The sequence below is a fragment of the Cinclus cinclus genome, chromosome 3 (assembly GCF_963662255.1).
Source record: "Cinclus cinclus chromosome 3, bCinCin1.1, whole genome shotgun sequence".
NCBI classification, from domain to species: domain Eukaryota; kingdom Metazoa; phylum Chordata; class Aves; order Passeriformes; family Cinclidae; genus Cinclus; species Cinclus cinclus.
In genome coordinates, this window is record NC_085048.1 from 55,657,486 (window position 1) to 55,673,240 (window position 15,755).

Below are 15,755 nucleotides of genomic sequence, written 5' to 3' on the forward strand. Positions count from 1 at the left end.
TAAAGGCAGTTCTTCAGGCTTTCAGTGTAGTGTAGTATCAATCCTTGGCTGCTATCAGTGAAGTGCAATATGGACACATGTGTGGACCACAAGTGAAAATGAGCTGATTCCCCTTTACAATGTCAGTCTTACTATGTGCTTGCTACTTTGTCCCTCAAGGTAATTCACCAACCAGAGCTACTGTCATATATTACTCTTTCTCCAATCTGCCTTAAAGGGACAGATTTTTGAGGCAGGAAAATCAAAAATACAAAAAAGATATCTAGGATCTGTAAGTCATCTGGCTTGGGATGGGTTGGTTGTGGAGTCCACACTGATCTTCTCGTCCAACATGAAAAGCTGACTTTAACATTAGCATTTGGGATGATAATTTTCAGCTGTCATTGATATTACTTGACCAAAGTCCAAGAAAGGAATGGCCACAATAGCAGCCTGTGTTCTGAGCCATTTTTCGTAACTCAAATTCCAGACATTTATTTCACTCTAAAGTACTTCCGTTGACGTATGTCAGTGCTTGATTGTGATCGTTTTGACCTCAGTGAAGAACTCATAAGAATCCTTTGCTCCTTCCCTGCCTATGCCTGAGGCTTTCATCCCACCAAATGGCAAGTTCAGATCTCTCACAAGCCAGCAGTTGGTCCACACCAATCCAGACTGCAGCCTGTGTGCCACCCTGTGAACGCGTCCCACGTTGCCAGACCACACTGTGGCTGCCAAGCCATATTTCACACTGTTGGCTCTTTTGATCACCTCTTCTTCTGTATCAAATGCTACCACACATGTCACAGGACCAAAGATCTCTTCTTGCATGCAACAAGATTCATCCTTGACTTCAGCAATAATTGTGGGCAACATGAAATAGCCTTTCTGGTTGCCAGGTGGGAGGGCCAAAGGATCCACTCCCTCTCCGCAGAGGACTCTGGCTCCTTCAGCCTGGGCTTTCTTCACATAGTTCCTTACCTGGGGAAGCAGCAGAAGAACATCACTGCTAAAGGACACCAAATCCCAAGGGTTCACACATCAGCTGGAGCTCTTGAACATCTCCAGCTGGAACGTGCTGCCCTCTAACAACAGAGGGCAGCATTCCCTAATTTATGGTGTTACATTTCTTTGTATGCAAAGCTGTGTGTTTCTTGCTGAAAAGAACAGTTGTCTTCTCTCTCCTAACACTTACTAGCCTAGCAGACAACACTGCTGGCCCTTTCCACTAAGTACTGTCAAAAGGGTAGGGGGCCCTTGATGAAAACATAAGTGATCCCAAAGCCTTCCTCCCTCCTCCCAGGAGTTTGGGCAGTTTGCCATGTATCTCATGTCATGGTTCACTTATTTACTCCAAGGAATCAGTAGTAATTTCCTGCCTCACAGGCAAGGCTTTTTAAATGTTTACGTGCCACTAGGCTGATGAAGCCATGAATGCTACAGAAAATCTCATCAATAAATGATCAAAGATGTTTCTGTGGCTGCAGCTACCATATGCTTGCTACCTCGAACAACAGAACATACTGTTGATCTGCTTCTGCTGTTCTGCAATTGTTGCCCGGTTTCTCTCCTTACAGAAAGACCACAGAGATACCACAGGGCTTCCTTTTTTCCTTTTAGTCACCTTGGTAGGTAAAACTTGGAAGTTCTCTGTGGTGCTACAGACTAAGGATCTCAGGAAGTGGGTGTTTCTACCACTCTACTTCAGCGCAAGAGAACCTAGAGAGCCTTCTGAGGCATCAGGAAGCGTATCAAAGGTCTGGCTTTCTCTCACTCTGTGGTTTTTCGGTCTGCTTCTTGCATCACAGAGTTCTGGGATATGAGCATCTGCTCTCCCTGCACTCTGACACCACAACTTTCATTTCATATAAGCCACTAAAACAGACTGTGTCTAACTGTGCACCATCTCAGCTGCTCTCCACACACAGACCATTACAAATTACTGCAAGCAGTCCTAGGAAACTGTTTTGCACAAGCCAGAATTTTCCAGAGTGATACAAAAATAAAACTTTTACCTTGTTAACTAACCTATTAGGCAAATTAGTGATCTTAGCAAATGCGCTATTAAAATCCAAGAAAATGTTGTTGAACTCTATGATTTGTGAGTATAAATTCAGAATTTAGAATTATTAGAATTTCCTCATTCAAACAGGAGGAAATATTCTTTTGTCATTTAAAATTATTTATCCCAGGGGAGTTTGATTTTTTTTCAGAGTAATCACATGATCCCAAGCCACAGGCAACAGAAACCTCATTAAAAAGATACCTTATAATGGCTTTGAGTTATTATCCCTCAGAGCTTATCTTGGAGATGAGAAGATCCTTTCCCACATACTCCTGAAACTACCTTTTGTAGCCCTCTAAAAGATGAGATGAAATCACATAAATTCCATGTAACATCACCTTTTCCAGATGCTCTTTACTTATTAGTGCTCCCACATTTATTGTAGGATCTGAGGGATTCCCAGTCTTCCATTTCTTGGTCTCTTCCACAAACCTCTTCAAAAACTCACTGTATATTCCCCTCTGAACAAAGATCCTGGAGGTGCAGAGACAGATCTCACCCTACCAAAAACAAAAAAGAAATCAAAAATACTGATTCATATTACATTGACATGTACTAGGAATTACAATTCACTTCATTTGTGTCCCTGCATCCTCGGGAGTGCAAACTACATTAACCAGCACTGCAAAGTGGGAATATTTTTCCAGATAAAAAACAAAAGAAGGAAAAGGCAAAACAGTATCAGTATCATGCAAACACTACTGTAAGTAAATTTGATTTTATCAATTACATGTTTTCTTCTCCAACATTTTTTATAGAAAACATGATTTCCAACTCTGAATGATCTCTCTCTTCATTTCCTGATAATCTCTCTCTGATACCAAGCCATTTTTCTAACATTTGACCAGACACAATTTCCTGGCTTTGGTGCTCTCTCCTGAGGGTGGTGATGTAATCTTGGTAAAATTTTGGGGGAAGTCCCTTAATTTAATTCTAACAAATCAACAAGCTTCCCACTTACATGGGCAGTGGGACTTAAAGCAGTTGCTTCCCTGAGAGAAAAGAAATATATCTACTTTGAGAGGAGTAATAACACCCTGTTATCTTCTGATGGAAAGCACAAAGAAGAGCCTTTTATTGCTTTGTTTCCCTCCTTGGGAAATAAAGAACCCTTTTTCATATTTTTCTACTCAGGATTTTCTCAAACACAGTCTTGAAATAGACCTTGACAATCTGAGATTCAGATCCAAAGGTAGGTGCACGCATGCATGCAAGCCCTGAGACGTGCCCCTCCTGCCGCCAGCGGGGTTTATGTGTTATAGGGGTGGGAGGCACCTGGTTGGCAAAGCTGGACCTCACGGTGGTGGGGATGCACTGGCCCAAGTCAGCATCATCGAAGATGATGGCAGGGTTTTTGCCTCCCAGCTCCAGCGAGAGCCGCTTGCAGTGTGGAGCACTTTTCTCCGTGATGCGTTGGGCTGTCAGCGTGCTGCCCGTGAAGGAGATCAGAGGCACGTCAGGGTGGCACACCAGGGCCTCTCCTGCCTTGGCACCCCTTCCAAACACGACATTCACCACGCCAGGAGGCACCCCTGATGGGAGCAAAGGCACACAGTCATTGGACCCTCCTGTCGCTCAGGGGGTGTCGCTTCACTTTGTTTTGTCCCTGAAATCAGAAAGTTACCAGCAGCTCCAGGGTGAAAACTTCAGGGGTAGCAAAAATCCACGATATTACCCAGCTCTATGGAACATGGGTTAAATGATAAAACCGTTTCCACTAATCAAGCTTGTCTGACATGCATCATCAGAGATGCAGTGTGCAGTCATCAGGGAACAAGCAACTGTTCTCCCAGTTTTAATTAATAGTTAATTAAAACCAAATCCACCAAATACCACTGTGACACAGTTACCAAGAGCTGATTCTCACTCCTTTATTCTCTCTCTATGGCTCCTTTGCTTGCACCACAGATTTAGGCCATCCATAAGTGGAGTGCAGGAGGGGCAAAACCTTTCATCAGGAGGTAGTGGAAAAAAAGAGCAATAGCTGGACTGGGGAGACAGGATAGTATGAGGACAGAGAAAGCCTTTTGTTCTCCAGTGCAACATTCAGCTACAGCAGTCTTTCCCAAAGCCTTTAAGCACCTTCTGCAGCAAAATAAAACCTCATGCACAGACAAGCGTTTCCATTTCCATTTGACTCCTGCTCCTTAGCATGCTACCAGACTTACCTGCTTTCTCCAAGAGCTTGCACATCATCCAGGCTGTGACAGATGTCATCTCACTTGGCTTGGCAACCACAGTATTTCCACATGCAATGGCAGGAGCTATTTTCCAAGTCAACAAATACAGTGGCAAATTCCAAGGACTGATTAAACCAGCTACAAAATAAAACCACAAAGACAGAGGTCAGACTGCTGGGATACAAAACTCTGACCTCAAGCAGTTATGCACCAATTCAGATCAATGAAGGGAATTTGGCCATGGGTTTTATTTCCAGATAAATGTACAATAAATTTGCAGCATTTCTCACTACAATAACTTCTTATAACATTTGTGAAAATGATTCCAAAACTGATCAGCAGAACTCTCAATAGGTTTTGCTGCTTCTTCAAGGCAGAATCCTATATTCTCAGGAAGTCTTTTAGTATTTCACAGGAATATTAATGCAAGGTTAGTCTTAACAATAATTTACAATTGGTCTATTACAGCAACACATAATACTTTGTGTTCGCAAAAAGCAAGTGAAAGTAATTATGGAATGGTTTGGGTTGAGAGGGTCCTTAAAGATCATGTGGTTCCAACCCCCCAGGGACACCTTTCACTAGACCAGGTTGCTCAAAGTCCCATGCAACCCAGCCTTGAGCACTGCCAGGGCTGGGGCATTGTCCATTTCTTCAGGCAACCTATACCAATGCCTCATCACCCTCACAGTAAATTATTTCTTCCTAACATTTAATTTAAACCTATCCTTGTTCAGATTGAAGCCATTACTCCTTGTTCTATCACTACACGTTCTTGTAAAAAGTCCCTCTTAAGCTCTCTTGTAGGTTTCCCAAGAGTTTTCTCTTCTCCAGGCTGAATGTGTCAGCTCAGACCATCATCCTGCTTTCTCTTGCTCTTTAAAGCCATTTTTTATTTTTCAATTTTAATATTAAACAAACTCTGTATAATATATATTATACACTTTCCAGATAAAATTTTAGTCTATCTTATGAGTGCCAAAATTTATCACTGTATTAACTGTTGTTTCCATGAATTGCTGAATGACCAGAATTATTTTCAGCAATTGCATGCACGAATATTTTCACTTCACATATTAATAGAAAATTATGAAAAAAATATCTGTAATTGTTGCATGTGACTCCTTACAAAAGCCACGGAATTTCTTTCTGTTTGATGGAGCAGGTTCAGCAAGGGACTTTTCCTTATGAGAGTAATTTTACCAGAAAAAGTCATGCTCTCCACTGCTCAGGAAAAGCTGTAAAGAGGTCCTCTAAGTTAGCCATTTTTATATTTTAAGTAATTCAAGTGTAAATGTGAAAAGCTCACATTTATTTAATGTTATATGTTATTTATATTATATATATATAACATGACCTAATAATGAAATCATTACAACACCATTACTTGTTAACTCAGGACAACCACTTTATTTTCTGAAGCAGCAGCAGCATCTAGTGGCCGAGTTCTGCAATTCCCCAGCTAGAGTGGTTTATTCACCCGTGTGCCCTCGGGTCACAGCCTACTGCTGCTTTCCCAAAGGAGAGGGGGATCCTGCTCTTCCCGCTGGAGCAAGAGCTCAGTTCTCCACTGATGTAATGCTGTAATGCTCACCCACAGACACACATGGGAAAAACACAAGAGAAACTGTGAAGGTGAGAGCAATGGTTAAGCCTTATCTTCTTCATATTTTTTTTTTTTTTGCCATGAAGAAGCATAACTGATTTTACATAGAGTTGCTGATGCTTTAGCAGACAAGCTCATGTTTAGCATATGACTCAGAGACAATAAATGCTTTAAAAAAATCTTTGCTGAGCCCCTAATGAGGCAAAGTTTTCCCTACTTTCTGGAAAGCTTTTCAGCCTGTGAGGATCATCATACCAACTCCCACAGGTGCCCTCAAAGTGTAGTGCACACAGCCCATGATTGGCATTTCAGTGCACTCTGTGACATGATGAAGGATGGAAGAGGCAAAGAATCGAAAGTTGTGCACGGCCCGAGGGATGTCCACTGTTCTGGCAAATGTAATAGTCTTTCCTGAAAAAAAAAATAAACATGCTGCTGTCATCATGGACAGAAACACTGCTTTACAGTCCTGCTCTGAAAATTGATTTGTGTGTCTTTTGGGAAATGTCTTTTGTCCTGTGCCCAGGTAATCTCCAGCACAGTGCAGCTGTAGTCAATGACAACAGCTCCCTTCTAGTAATGCATTCCAAATATCTGACAATTGTAGTTAAAGTCAGAAATTCTGAAAAGCAAGAATGCCCCAGGAATCCCAAATCCAAAACCTCCTCAAGGCTCATGCACATCAACTCCAATTTGTTCCAACAGTTCATACCATACAAACTATTTCATCCAAATCCTCCATTTCAATATTCAGCAAGGCACACCATATCTGAAATCAACAGTTCTAAGTCTTACCCTGATCCTTTGACTCTGCTTGTGCAAATGCCTCCAGGTCATGTTCAATCAGGTCTGCCAATTTGTTCAGTATCTGAGATCTTTCCAATGGACTTTTAGAGGACCAAATTGGGAAGGCATCTTTGGCAGCTTTGACAGCAGCTTCCACCTAAAAAAGCAAAAGAGGGATGGTGAATGCTAATGCTAATGCAAGGCTTAAGAAAATATTAAACACTCAGCAGATGAATTCATATTTCAGAGACTGATAATCCAGACCACATTGGTGGGAAGATGACAACTCCTTAGAACTTCCCCATTGTTATCAAAACACTACCCCATAACTCAAGAAGTGTTACTGAAACAGAGTATCTAGAAAACTCTTGTGTTTCTCCAAATTACAGCAACTTGTGGGCCACCCTCCAGGCCTGGAAGAAATGGTGGACTAATCAACTGGCACCAGCAGGTACCACTGGCCAAAACAAAAAATAATCTTGTTTCTCATGGAGGAAAGAGCAAGAATCTCCCCAGAGTAAATGCAGCTTCAGTCTAAATATGCAGAATCCTTGCAACACAAGACTTCAGCCACTTCAGGCAATGATGAAAAAGGGGTTGGTGAAGAAGTGGACTGGATGCTCTGCTAGCTCTTGATTTCTGCCATTCGGTTCAAGCAAGGACAAAGAATATATTTAGGGAATGGACACTCAGAGAAAAAAATGTATCTTACCTGATCACAGCTAGATTGTCATTAATGCCCTCACAGAAAAAAAAAAAAAAGATCCTTTTTAAACTCTGGGGGTTTAGTCAGTTCTCTTACCAGACACCTAACAAAGACTACAGATAAGAATCATTATATGCATTTATACAAAAACACTCCATTCCTACCAGTATTTTGCTTGAGATGTACATGACAGCTACGTGGTCCTTTGGCCTGACATTTCTGAACAGTGGCAGATTACCAGCACTTTTCTGAAGCAGACCCATCTTCAAAGGATTAAAATTCAGTATAATGTTTTCTGTCCCATTAGTCATTTCCTCTGGACTCTGAAATGGAACTTACCTGCATCATTCATCTGTTAATTTATAAACAGTTCCTACTTCATGTTTACCAATCTCACACTAACTAAAGACAGTCATCAATATCGTTCCATATTTTAACTGCCCTATTTCCCAACTTTTGCTTCCTATTTATCACTTTTTCAATACTCCAAATGTCTAATCTCTGCATCAAAGTGGTGGTTTAGTGAAAACTGTCTTATTTGAGTTCCTAAAATTTTCCTCATACAATTTCTTTAGTTTTGAAAATCTGCCAATATCAATAACTAGGAGGATGCTGATGTAATATTAATCAGACCATTATGACCTCTCTGAATGTTGCCATATTGCTAATTCCCATGAAGTCACTGAAGGCTCCTTTTCACCAATTCCCCAAAACTGAGTTCCAAATTTATTCCTTCAGATTGTGATGGGTCTTTTAACACCATCACAAAAGAATTTACAGGCACTCCAAAGATATTTTACTAATGAAGTCATAAAAGTTCAAGCAAGCAAAAAAATAAAATCTATCTACCCCTTCTCCTTCCCCCTCCCACACACATCAGAATTTTTGGGCCCCATAAAAATAATGACCAGAGTTTGAAAGGCAGAGCAGCACCAGTGCAGGGGGGCAAGGTGGAAATTAAACCAACATGCAGAGGGTCACATGGATCACTGGCCAAGCTCAGAAACCTAGACTCTTCCCTTTTGACTGTAGTTCAACAACCTCCTGCTCAAGTGCCGATGGCAGCAGACTGTCAGCTACTGAAGCAGGACCAAACCAGGCCTGGGAAAGGGGAACTGTACCTTCCTGAGTGAGTCCAGGGCAGAAGTCATGCTACCCTGAAAACATTCACCCTCTGTGAAACCATACCGCCTTCACTAATTAACTTGTTCTTTCACCCCCCCATCCTGTGGTACTGCTGCTGCTTATCTGTCCTCTCCTTTGTGGCCTTTTCCACCAGGTGCTGCCAGGAGAGGAGATAGTTAATACTGTCTGCATTTTTAACCCTTCAGTGGGTTTAGAAGGAGGACAAAAATACTGTTTTTTCACGAACAGCAGAAGAGAAAACTAGCAAATGAAGGAATTAAGTGGCAGTACTTTCATCTAACAAAAAGAGGAAAAAAGGAGAGATATGTAGAGAAGAACTAAGCATGCAAAGGTTAAACAGTTACTTAGTTACTCCGACTAGCAAAAACCAGCAAAGAAAGTAAAGCCACAAAGAAAACATGCGTTAAGAATTCAACTATGAAATCCTGTGTCTGAAACATTTCCTCCTGCTTTCCTCTTCTTCACAAGACAGACACAGAAGAGCAACACACAATCCAGACTCACTGTAAAAGGTTGCTATCAAAATACCTCAGGCTGTACTGCCCTCAGGACAAGATGTTTGCTTTTGCAGGGGATGATATGCAGGAGACAGGTTCTTTAAAGAGAAGTGTTTTTAAAGTGGATATTCACCAGCACTAATTCACCAGTCCTTATCAGCCTGTCTTGGATATACAGGGCACCTGCTCACCTTGCTATGGTACTGCTATGTAGAATTTAAGATATCTAGCTGGGGAACAAACTAACCCCTAGGAAAAAATACATTCAGTGTTTTTGGCAGAAAGTGGCTAAAATGGCCACAGCAGATGACCTGGTGCTAAACTGCAGGGTCAGCAACAGATTCGCTGTCTCCCCTTGTTTCACCTTCTAGCTTCTCATTAAATTAACCACGATCACATGCAACTGGACATTGAGCCTTGCCAGAAACCAGCATCCTGAGTCCTTTGTTGAACTCTGGTCCAGATGCTTACTTTGGTATGTCTAGATAACCTCAAGTAGTATGTAACTGCATTTTCTTCAGCACGTTCCATCAGTCACCAGTGGACAGCTCTGCAGAGCACAACCTTCTTGTATAGCTGTCTAAAGGCAGGACTAAAGCACTCACCAAATTTACAGGTCTTTAAACTGGGTTGCCATTGCTACACACAAACACTGACTCAAGAAAGCTGGAAAGAGAAAAACTTTGCTCTTATGATGTTTGAACTGTATCTCTAGAGTGGCCAGCAGCCTCTGGCATTCTCAGATCTCTCTGGTTTTAATGATTTCGCAAACGAATGGACAGGAAGATTTGCACATGCACATCAAAGAGCAAACTTTTCAGGCATACTTAGGATTGGAACGAACTTACATAGATGTATTCCAACAAACCCAACCTGTTGCTCTTTAACCCTTGGTCATCAGCATCTAACAAATATTTACCCAGCTGAAATTACAGTGCAAAGGTTTCTGCTGAGAGAAGCTGTCAATAAGGCTGAAATGTAAGTGAAGGCAACAGCTACACAATGTAGCAGTTTGCTTCAAAAAAATATTTCAAAATGCTGTCCACTATTTGACAATATTTTCCAAGCCCTCTGTGCTATCCAAGCTTGTCCATTCACTTCCCTCTTCAGTAAATCTGCAACACTATTTTAGACACAGATGTGTAGATCCACTATAAAGCAGCATTAATGAAACTGAAGCTCCCCTGATGAACATCATTGCCCATCCACACCTGAATACACAAAAGGTTCCAGGAAACATTCACCCCAGTAGAGAGCACAAGACCAGGAAACCCTATGGATGCAGAGGACAGGGTATGTTATATAAGGAAACCCATTTGTCACAGCCACTGAATATCCAACTGCTAATATCAAAACCAGAGATGTTTAAAATAATTTTTCCATCTTCAGAGAAGAGACACCAAGCCAAAAACCCTTTTCAATGAAAACTGAAAATCATCAAGACACAAAGGAAAAGCACAGTTGCATATGGTGCCTCTAAATTTATTTACAGAAGATATCAATAAACACTCTTCTCACTTACAGATTGTTTGCATTTACAGCCTGTCTGGGTGTTATTGCTCCATGCAAGTTACTGAAGCTTTGTTGATTCACACCAGCTTAGAATCCAAACTTTCTAAAAACATTCTAATAGCAAAATGTAAAAAAATGGCAGCATTTGCTGTCGCAGCAGTGGATTATGCAATACTACAATATAATCAAGAATTTACTTGCTTAAACATTGAAGTCATCATTTTTCTGTTCTCTCGCCTCCAGCCTCTCTCACTCAAAAGGTTGTTACATGCATTTAACTTTTTTCACTTCTTTGTACACGTGGATAGTACTCACCTCTTCTTTGCCACTGTCTGGAACCCTGCAATAGACATCTCCGGTGGATGGATTATAGGAGTCTACGTAGGAGGAACAAGGAACAAATTTGCCACCTATGAAGTTTTCCAGCACTAATAGAGCCTTTGAGTGAGCCATTGTTGGCTGCTCACTTCACCTATGATTTTTTTTCAACGAGGCATCAATTTAGATTAGTATGTCTGTATGTATTTGCACAGTGAGTCCGAACTCCTCCCCCATCTCTCCGTCTTCCTTGCGCCACCTGTAAACAAGTGGGAACAAACCTGGCAGTAGCAGCAGGAAAGAGGAAAAAAATCAGTATTTCTGTGACACTTGGTTCTTTTCTAGGAGTTGAAGCAAGGAGGGAAGAACAGCATAGCTGCTGGAAACGAGCTTTTCTCTGTCTGTAGGAAATAAACAACTGAAAAACAAGAGACAAAGAATGGTTTGACATGGGAATTTCTACCTGTAACAGTTTTTGAAGTTACAGTTTGAAGACATTTTGCAACAACTAAACAAAATCGTTCAACACTCAAACACCTAGCCAGGAACCCACCTCTAAGTGTCAACAGACAAAAGAAAAGATACTTAAGACCAGTATGTCTGCAGCCCATGCTCACTGTTTTGTTATTATCAATACCTTTCCTTGTATCCCCAAAACCAATGCACCTATCAAACCAAAAGATTTGAAGCACTAAGAAACTTTTCCACCAATATCCCCAAACATCAAACACTACAAACAGATGAGTGACCCCTCAATTCAAACAGTTGAGAAGCACGATCCTACCTGGTACACTGTTATGTTGACAGAAATGCATCGGATTGTTTCCCCCCCAGAAAAGCAAGACACTTGCTGTCATGCTTTCCCTTCCATAGAAGGGAAAAGTGGAAGCCACCTTACTACAGAGAAAGTTGTTATTGCAAGTTTTTAATTAACTTCCCAAGAATCTGAACTGCCCAGTAAGAGCTGTATAAAAGACATTTCCTTCAAGACAATGCTGAGGATTATCAAATTGCTTTAAGATCGCATGCAACCTCCTTGTTCTACAGAGATATTCAAAACACTACACACAGAGAGCAGTATGTTCTCACCAGGAGATTGTGAATATCTCAATCAGCAGCTCAGGAAGGTTTTGCATCCTAGACAGCTGCCAAAGCCATCAAGTTTCATGTGGCACAACATGCAATCATATTTTGATTGAAGAAAAGCGATATGCTTTTATTGCACAACAACTGATCATTTATGCTTCAACTAAGTGGCACCTCCAGGCAGAGTTCAAATCTGTGTTGAAATGTCGTACAATCACGTTGAAACTGAATTATGTAACACCTCTGCTTCTCCCAAGCTGTAAACTGGGAAAGCGTGCAAATGGCTTTTCTGTCATCACAAAAAAGTGAGCCTCAAAATTTAATGCAAACATGTGTGAAAAGTGTTATCAGAGATTCACCCTGTATCACACTTCTTTGTCCGTAAACAGTAAGGAATTTATGCAAGTCTTAGAACTGAAGACCATAAGTGTACCCTGATTTAAAGGCAATCTAAACATTTTCAAAGTTTGAAGGCAAGCTCAAGTGGAACAGGTTCAGTGCAGGAGCTTGGCAGTATAAACCTCTGTAATCCAACAAAGGGACCTAAACCTTCACAGTGGCATGTTGAAACGGGCAAATATTTAAGTGCAATTTTTGGTCTATAAAAAGATATAACAAATAGTGGTAATTGATAAACTTGGCAGTAACAGTTTGCAGGTACTTTAGATTCACAAACTTTTACAGAAGTCTTTTCCACATAAAGCATTCCTGATACTTCTACAAATATTCATGCAGCCAACAGTACAATTCATCTATGTGGTCAAGTGCAGGTAGCTGCTGAATTGGGAGCTAAAGAACCTAAGTGCAAAAGAAGTTATCTACAAAAAAAAAAAAAAAAAATCATGTGGGAAGAGTAGGTACAGACCACACAGGACTGTGAACTAAACAACAACCAGACCATTTTTGTGTTCTTCACTAGTCTGGACACAGCTTTACTTTGATTAACCCCACAGATCGATGGTCTGGAGCAAGTGTTTCAGTTCCTGCCTTCCACTACTAACTCTGGGCAAAGGTGAATTGTCTCCACTCTGCACTCACATACAGGTCCTGAAACACCTGAGGTCCTCTCAAAATTCCTACCAAAAAAATCTTCCAAGTCATAGTAAATTGCATCTGTCCTGAGCTGGAGGTGGCAGAAGGACCCTCCCTTCAGCTGGGAGGTTTCATCTGCCCCATTACTGAAAAGCAGGAAAGAGTTACAGGCATAAGTCAGCACAATTTGGCTTTAGCAGACACCACAAGATTAAACTGTCAGCCTTTGTTCAAAAGAGCACTCAATCTGGATGAAAGAGAGGTGTATGCGCAGTGGCTGCACTGAGTAACATGAGAAAAACTGAAATTATTTCATCAGAAAGCCAAGTTGGATACCAGTTTCACATTTTAACTCATAAGTTTACTCTGAAACTTCTCAGTTATGGTAAGTGAAGAATGATTTAACACAATTTAGGAGTGTTTAAATAACAATAGATGAGGGAGACAAAAATGTTCAGACAAATTTATTTTATTATTCTTACTGTTTAAAAATAAAATTAGCCAAAGTTGGCACAGCTTCCACTACACAGCAAAAGAAAATTTTTTTTTTCTTAAATAAATTTAGGGACAGGGAAAACAATCCCATGATAATACTACATGCCATTCTCTTGAAAACAAGGTAAATAATTCTTTTTTTCTCCCTGAATATGCATCAACTCAAATCTAAAAATATTTTAGACCAATAAAGTTACATTACTGAATTAATGTGCAGCAAAAAAGCAATCAAAGAAAATATGTAAACAATTTATATCTGGAAGTAAGGAGTTTGTTTCATGATAATTCATCATCTTTTCCTCTAATTCAACTTTCTAATATTTTTCCATCAAATTCTTTAAGGGCTAAATTCCACACGGAGAAACTCATGAGATTCGTGAGATCAAGAAATGCAACACTTGCAGCTCCTTGTCAGTTGGCATATTGTTCTGCAGCAGGAGAGACTGATGGAGGGATCCCCAGATGTCTCACACAATTCAACTTTTGTCACCACCATTTTCTCCCCAGTTAATTGCACTTGTTCCTTCAACTGAAATTATTGGATTCTTAAATAGAAGTTTGGATATTTGATAAGAGTTTTGCTTGGACGGTGGAAAGTCTGTCATCACTGTCATTCTTTAATCTAAAAATATAAGGAAACAGAAAAAAAAACCTATGGTGAAAAATTAAGTAGTAACTGTAAAATGATTTCAGTGTTTTTCAGTATTATATACTTGTAGAAAAAAAGAATTTCTTTTCCATTTAAATTCTCGGAACAAGAAGACAAATACTAAAATAGCAATTCCCAAATAACATATCAAAGAGGTTATTTAGTCCCAATTCCACAAACATTAGTTTAGCTCTAAACACTGCAGATCTAAATAGAATCCCATTCACCTCAACTTAAATTTAATGAAAAATGGGTGCAATCCACCCTATTTCTGGATTTTATTTAAGTTCAGACAGATTTTTAGGAGCATTATACATCCATAAGGTCTCTGACCGACCTAGGACATAATTCCTATGCATACACAGAGAAACCAGAAATGTTCATGCTGTAATTCTAAAGTTTTCACATTAAATGACTCAGACTTAAGTTCTCAGTACCAAAACTTGGTTAATGTGCAAGATTTTTTACAGGGACAGACAGAGGGACATTCATATTTTTTGCTTCTAGTAGAAGATAAAACATTTATGTTTAGCCCCCCAGTCTTCACTTCCTCTCACACAGGATTAGAAAATGTTTTTAGGCATCAGTAAGAATCAAATGTGTAATTGTCTTTAATTTTAACAGAAAAAGACACTGGAACCAACCTAGACAGAGTTAAAATGGCCAACACTTCTTATTTACAAACTGCTTCTAGTACATGCATACAAGCAGATTTCAACAAGACTGATTTATGTTAACTCAAGGGGAAAGAGGGGAAATCCTAAGCAGGGTAATTTTTACTCCTAATAAATTAAACAGATTCACAGTAAGTTTTCTTCACATCTTGCTGAAGCACTGTCTTATTTATAGCAGAAAGAATTCACTTTTTGGGCTAGAAGGTGTAAAACAGGTCTTAACCATAACATCATTCCTCTGCAGTACAGAAAGTATATTATGAAGATGCCATACCTCTGTAACAACTCCTGCAGCAATAGTGGAACCACTGTAGCGTAACATAAACCTCCCCAGCTCTTTAAAATCTTTGTACAGCTCTAGAGCAACAGGTCTTTGAGTTTGTAGTTCTATTAGAGCATTCTGGCCTTTAGCCAAGAACCTGCAGGTAAAAAAAGCAGAAAAAACTATTAGAAATGTATGCACAGATAAATGAAGAAAAGAACACCAAATAAATGGAAGAAATAATTTTGGAAGGCCCAGAGTATAATTATCAAGCTTGATTTCAAGTATAACCCAAGCCATGAGACTAAAAACTCATTTGCCTGGAGTATAAATATTAATAAGGCATCTAAGTTTTCTTCAAAAACTTCTTGGCAGTCACCACAGTATTTAATAAATTGCTTTGAATCTAATTATCTCATTAACACCTGTTTTTTCACTTTGTCAAGTGGAAACCAAGTCTTGTTTCAACCCCACAACTCAAGAGCCAATTCATTACTTTGCAGAAGTCTGCAACAGTTTCAGCCATGAAGTTTCTGGAAAAGGATTATTCTGAAAAAGTTGTATGTATCAAATAGAATTTCTAGCCAAATACAGCTTTAAATAACTAGAGGGATGTTACTGTAGTTGTATGGGAAGACTCCCTACATTTCTTTTGCACTGACATACTGTCAAATCAAGTGTGTTTTAGACAGTTAGCTATCTCCAGAATTATGTAAGGATCCCATGCTTTAGCATTAAGAGAAGAAATACTGTTTAAAAAAA

The 15,755-nt window shown here is 39.9% G+C and overlaps 2 protein-coding genes across 8 annotated transcripts in view; both read right to left on the minus strand.

Moving 5' to 3' along the window:
* Positions 1 to 285: 285 nt before the first annotated feature.
* On the minus strand, positions 286 to 10,930 carry ALDH8A1 (aldehyde dehydrogenase 8 family member A1). Of its 3 annotated transcripts, XM_062488835.1 has the most exons (7): positions 10,793 to 10,930; positions 6,626 to 6,773; positions 6,086 to 6,241; positions 4,213 to 4,362; positions 3,320 to 3,576; positions 2,383 to 2,544; positions 286 to 960 (listed from the first exon to the last, which is right to left on the minus strand). In XM_062488835.1, exons 1-7 carry the CDS (start codon positions 10,928 to 10,930, stop codon positions 508 to 510), a joined length of 1,464 nt encoding a protein of 487 aa, XP_062344819.1. In that variant the 3' UTR covers positions 286 to 507. The 3 variants fall into 3 exon arrangements, with proteins under 3 accessions (XP_062344819.1, XP_062344821.1, XP_062344820.1); XM_062488837.1 differs by lacking the exon at positions 4,213 to 4,362; XM_062488836.1 differs by lacking the exon at positions 2,383 to 2,544.
* A 2,436-nt stretch (positions 10,931 to 13,366) lies between these two features.
* The window catches only part of HBS1L (HBS1 like translational GTPase), a 57,976-nt gene continuing 55,587 nt past the window's right edge, over positions 13,367 to 15,755 (minus strand). For all 5 annotated transcript variants that reach the window (XM_062489996.1, XM_062489995.1, XM_062489997.1 and 2 more), the window contains 2 exons: positions 15,006 to 15,150; positions 13,367 to 14,030 (listed from right to left, as the gene is read on the minus strand). In XM_062489996.1, the coding sequence (XP_062345980.1) occupies positions 14,019 to 14,030; positions 15,006 to 15,150 (157 nt within the window). In that variant the 3' untranslated portion in view covers positions 13,367 to 14,018. The remainder of the gene's footprint in view (positions 14,031 to 15,005; positions 15,151 to 15,755) is intronic.

Bases quoted from the DNA above. Each gene is read 5' to 3' on its own strand.
- ALDH8A1 (XM_062488835.1), bottom strand. From the start codon at position 10,930: ATGGCTCACTCAAAGGCTCTATTAGTGCTGGAAAACTTCATAGGTGGC. The intron at 4,363-6,085 runs GTATGATGATCC...TTTATTTTGTAG, and splicing joins GAGGGCACCTGTGGGAGTTG to CTGGTTTAATCAGTCCTTGG. The intron at 961-2,382 runs GTGATGTTACAT...CTGCTTCCCCAG, and splicing joins GTAAAGAGCATCTGGAAAAG to GTAAGGAACTATGTGAAGAA.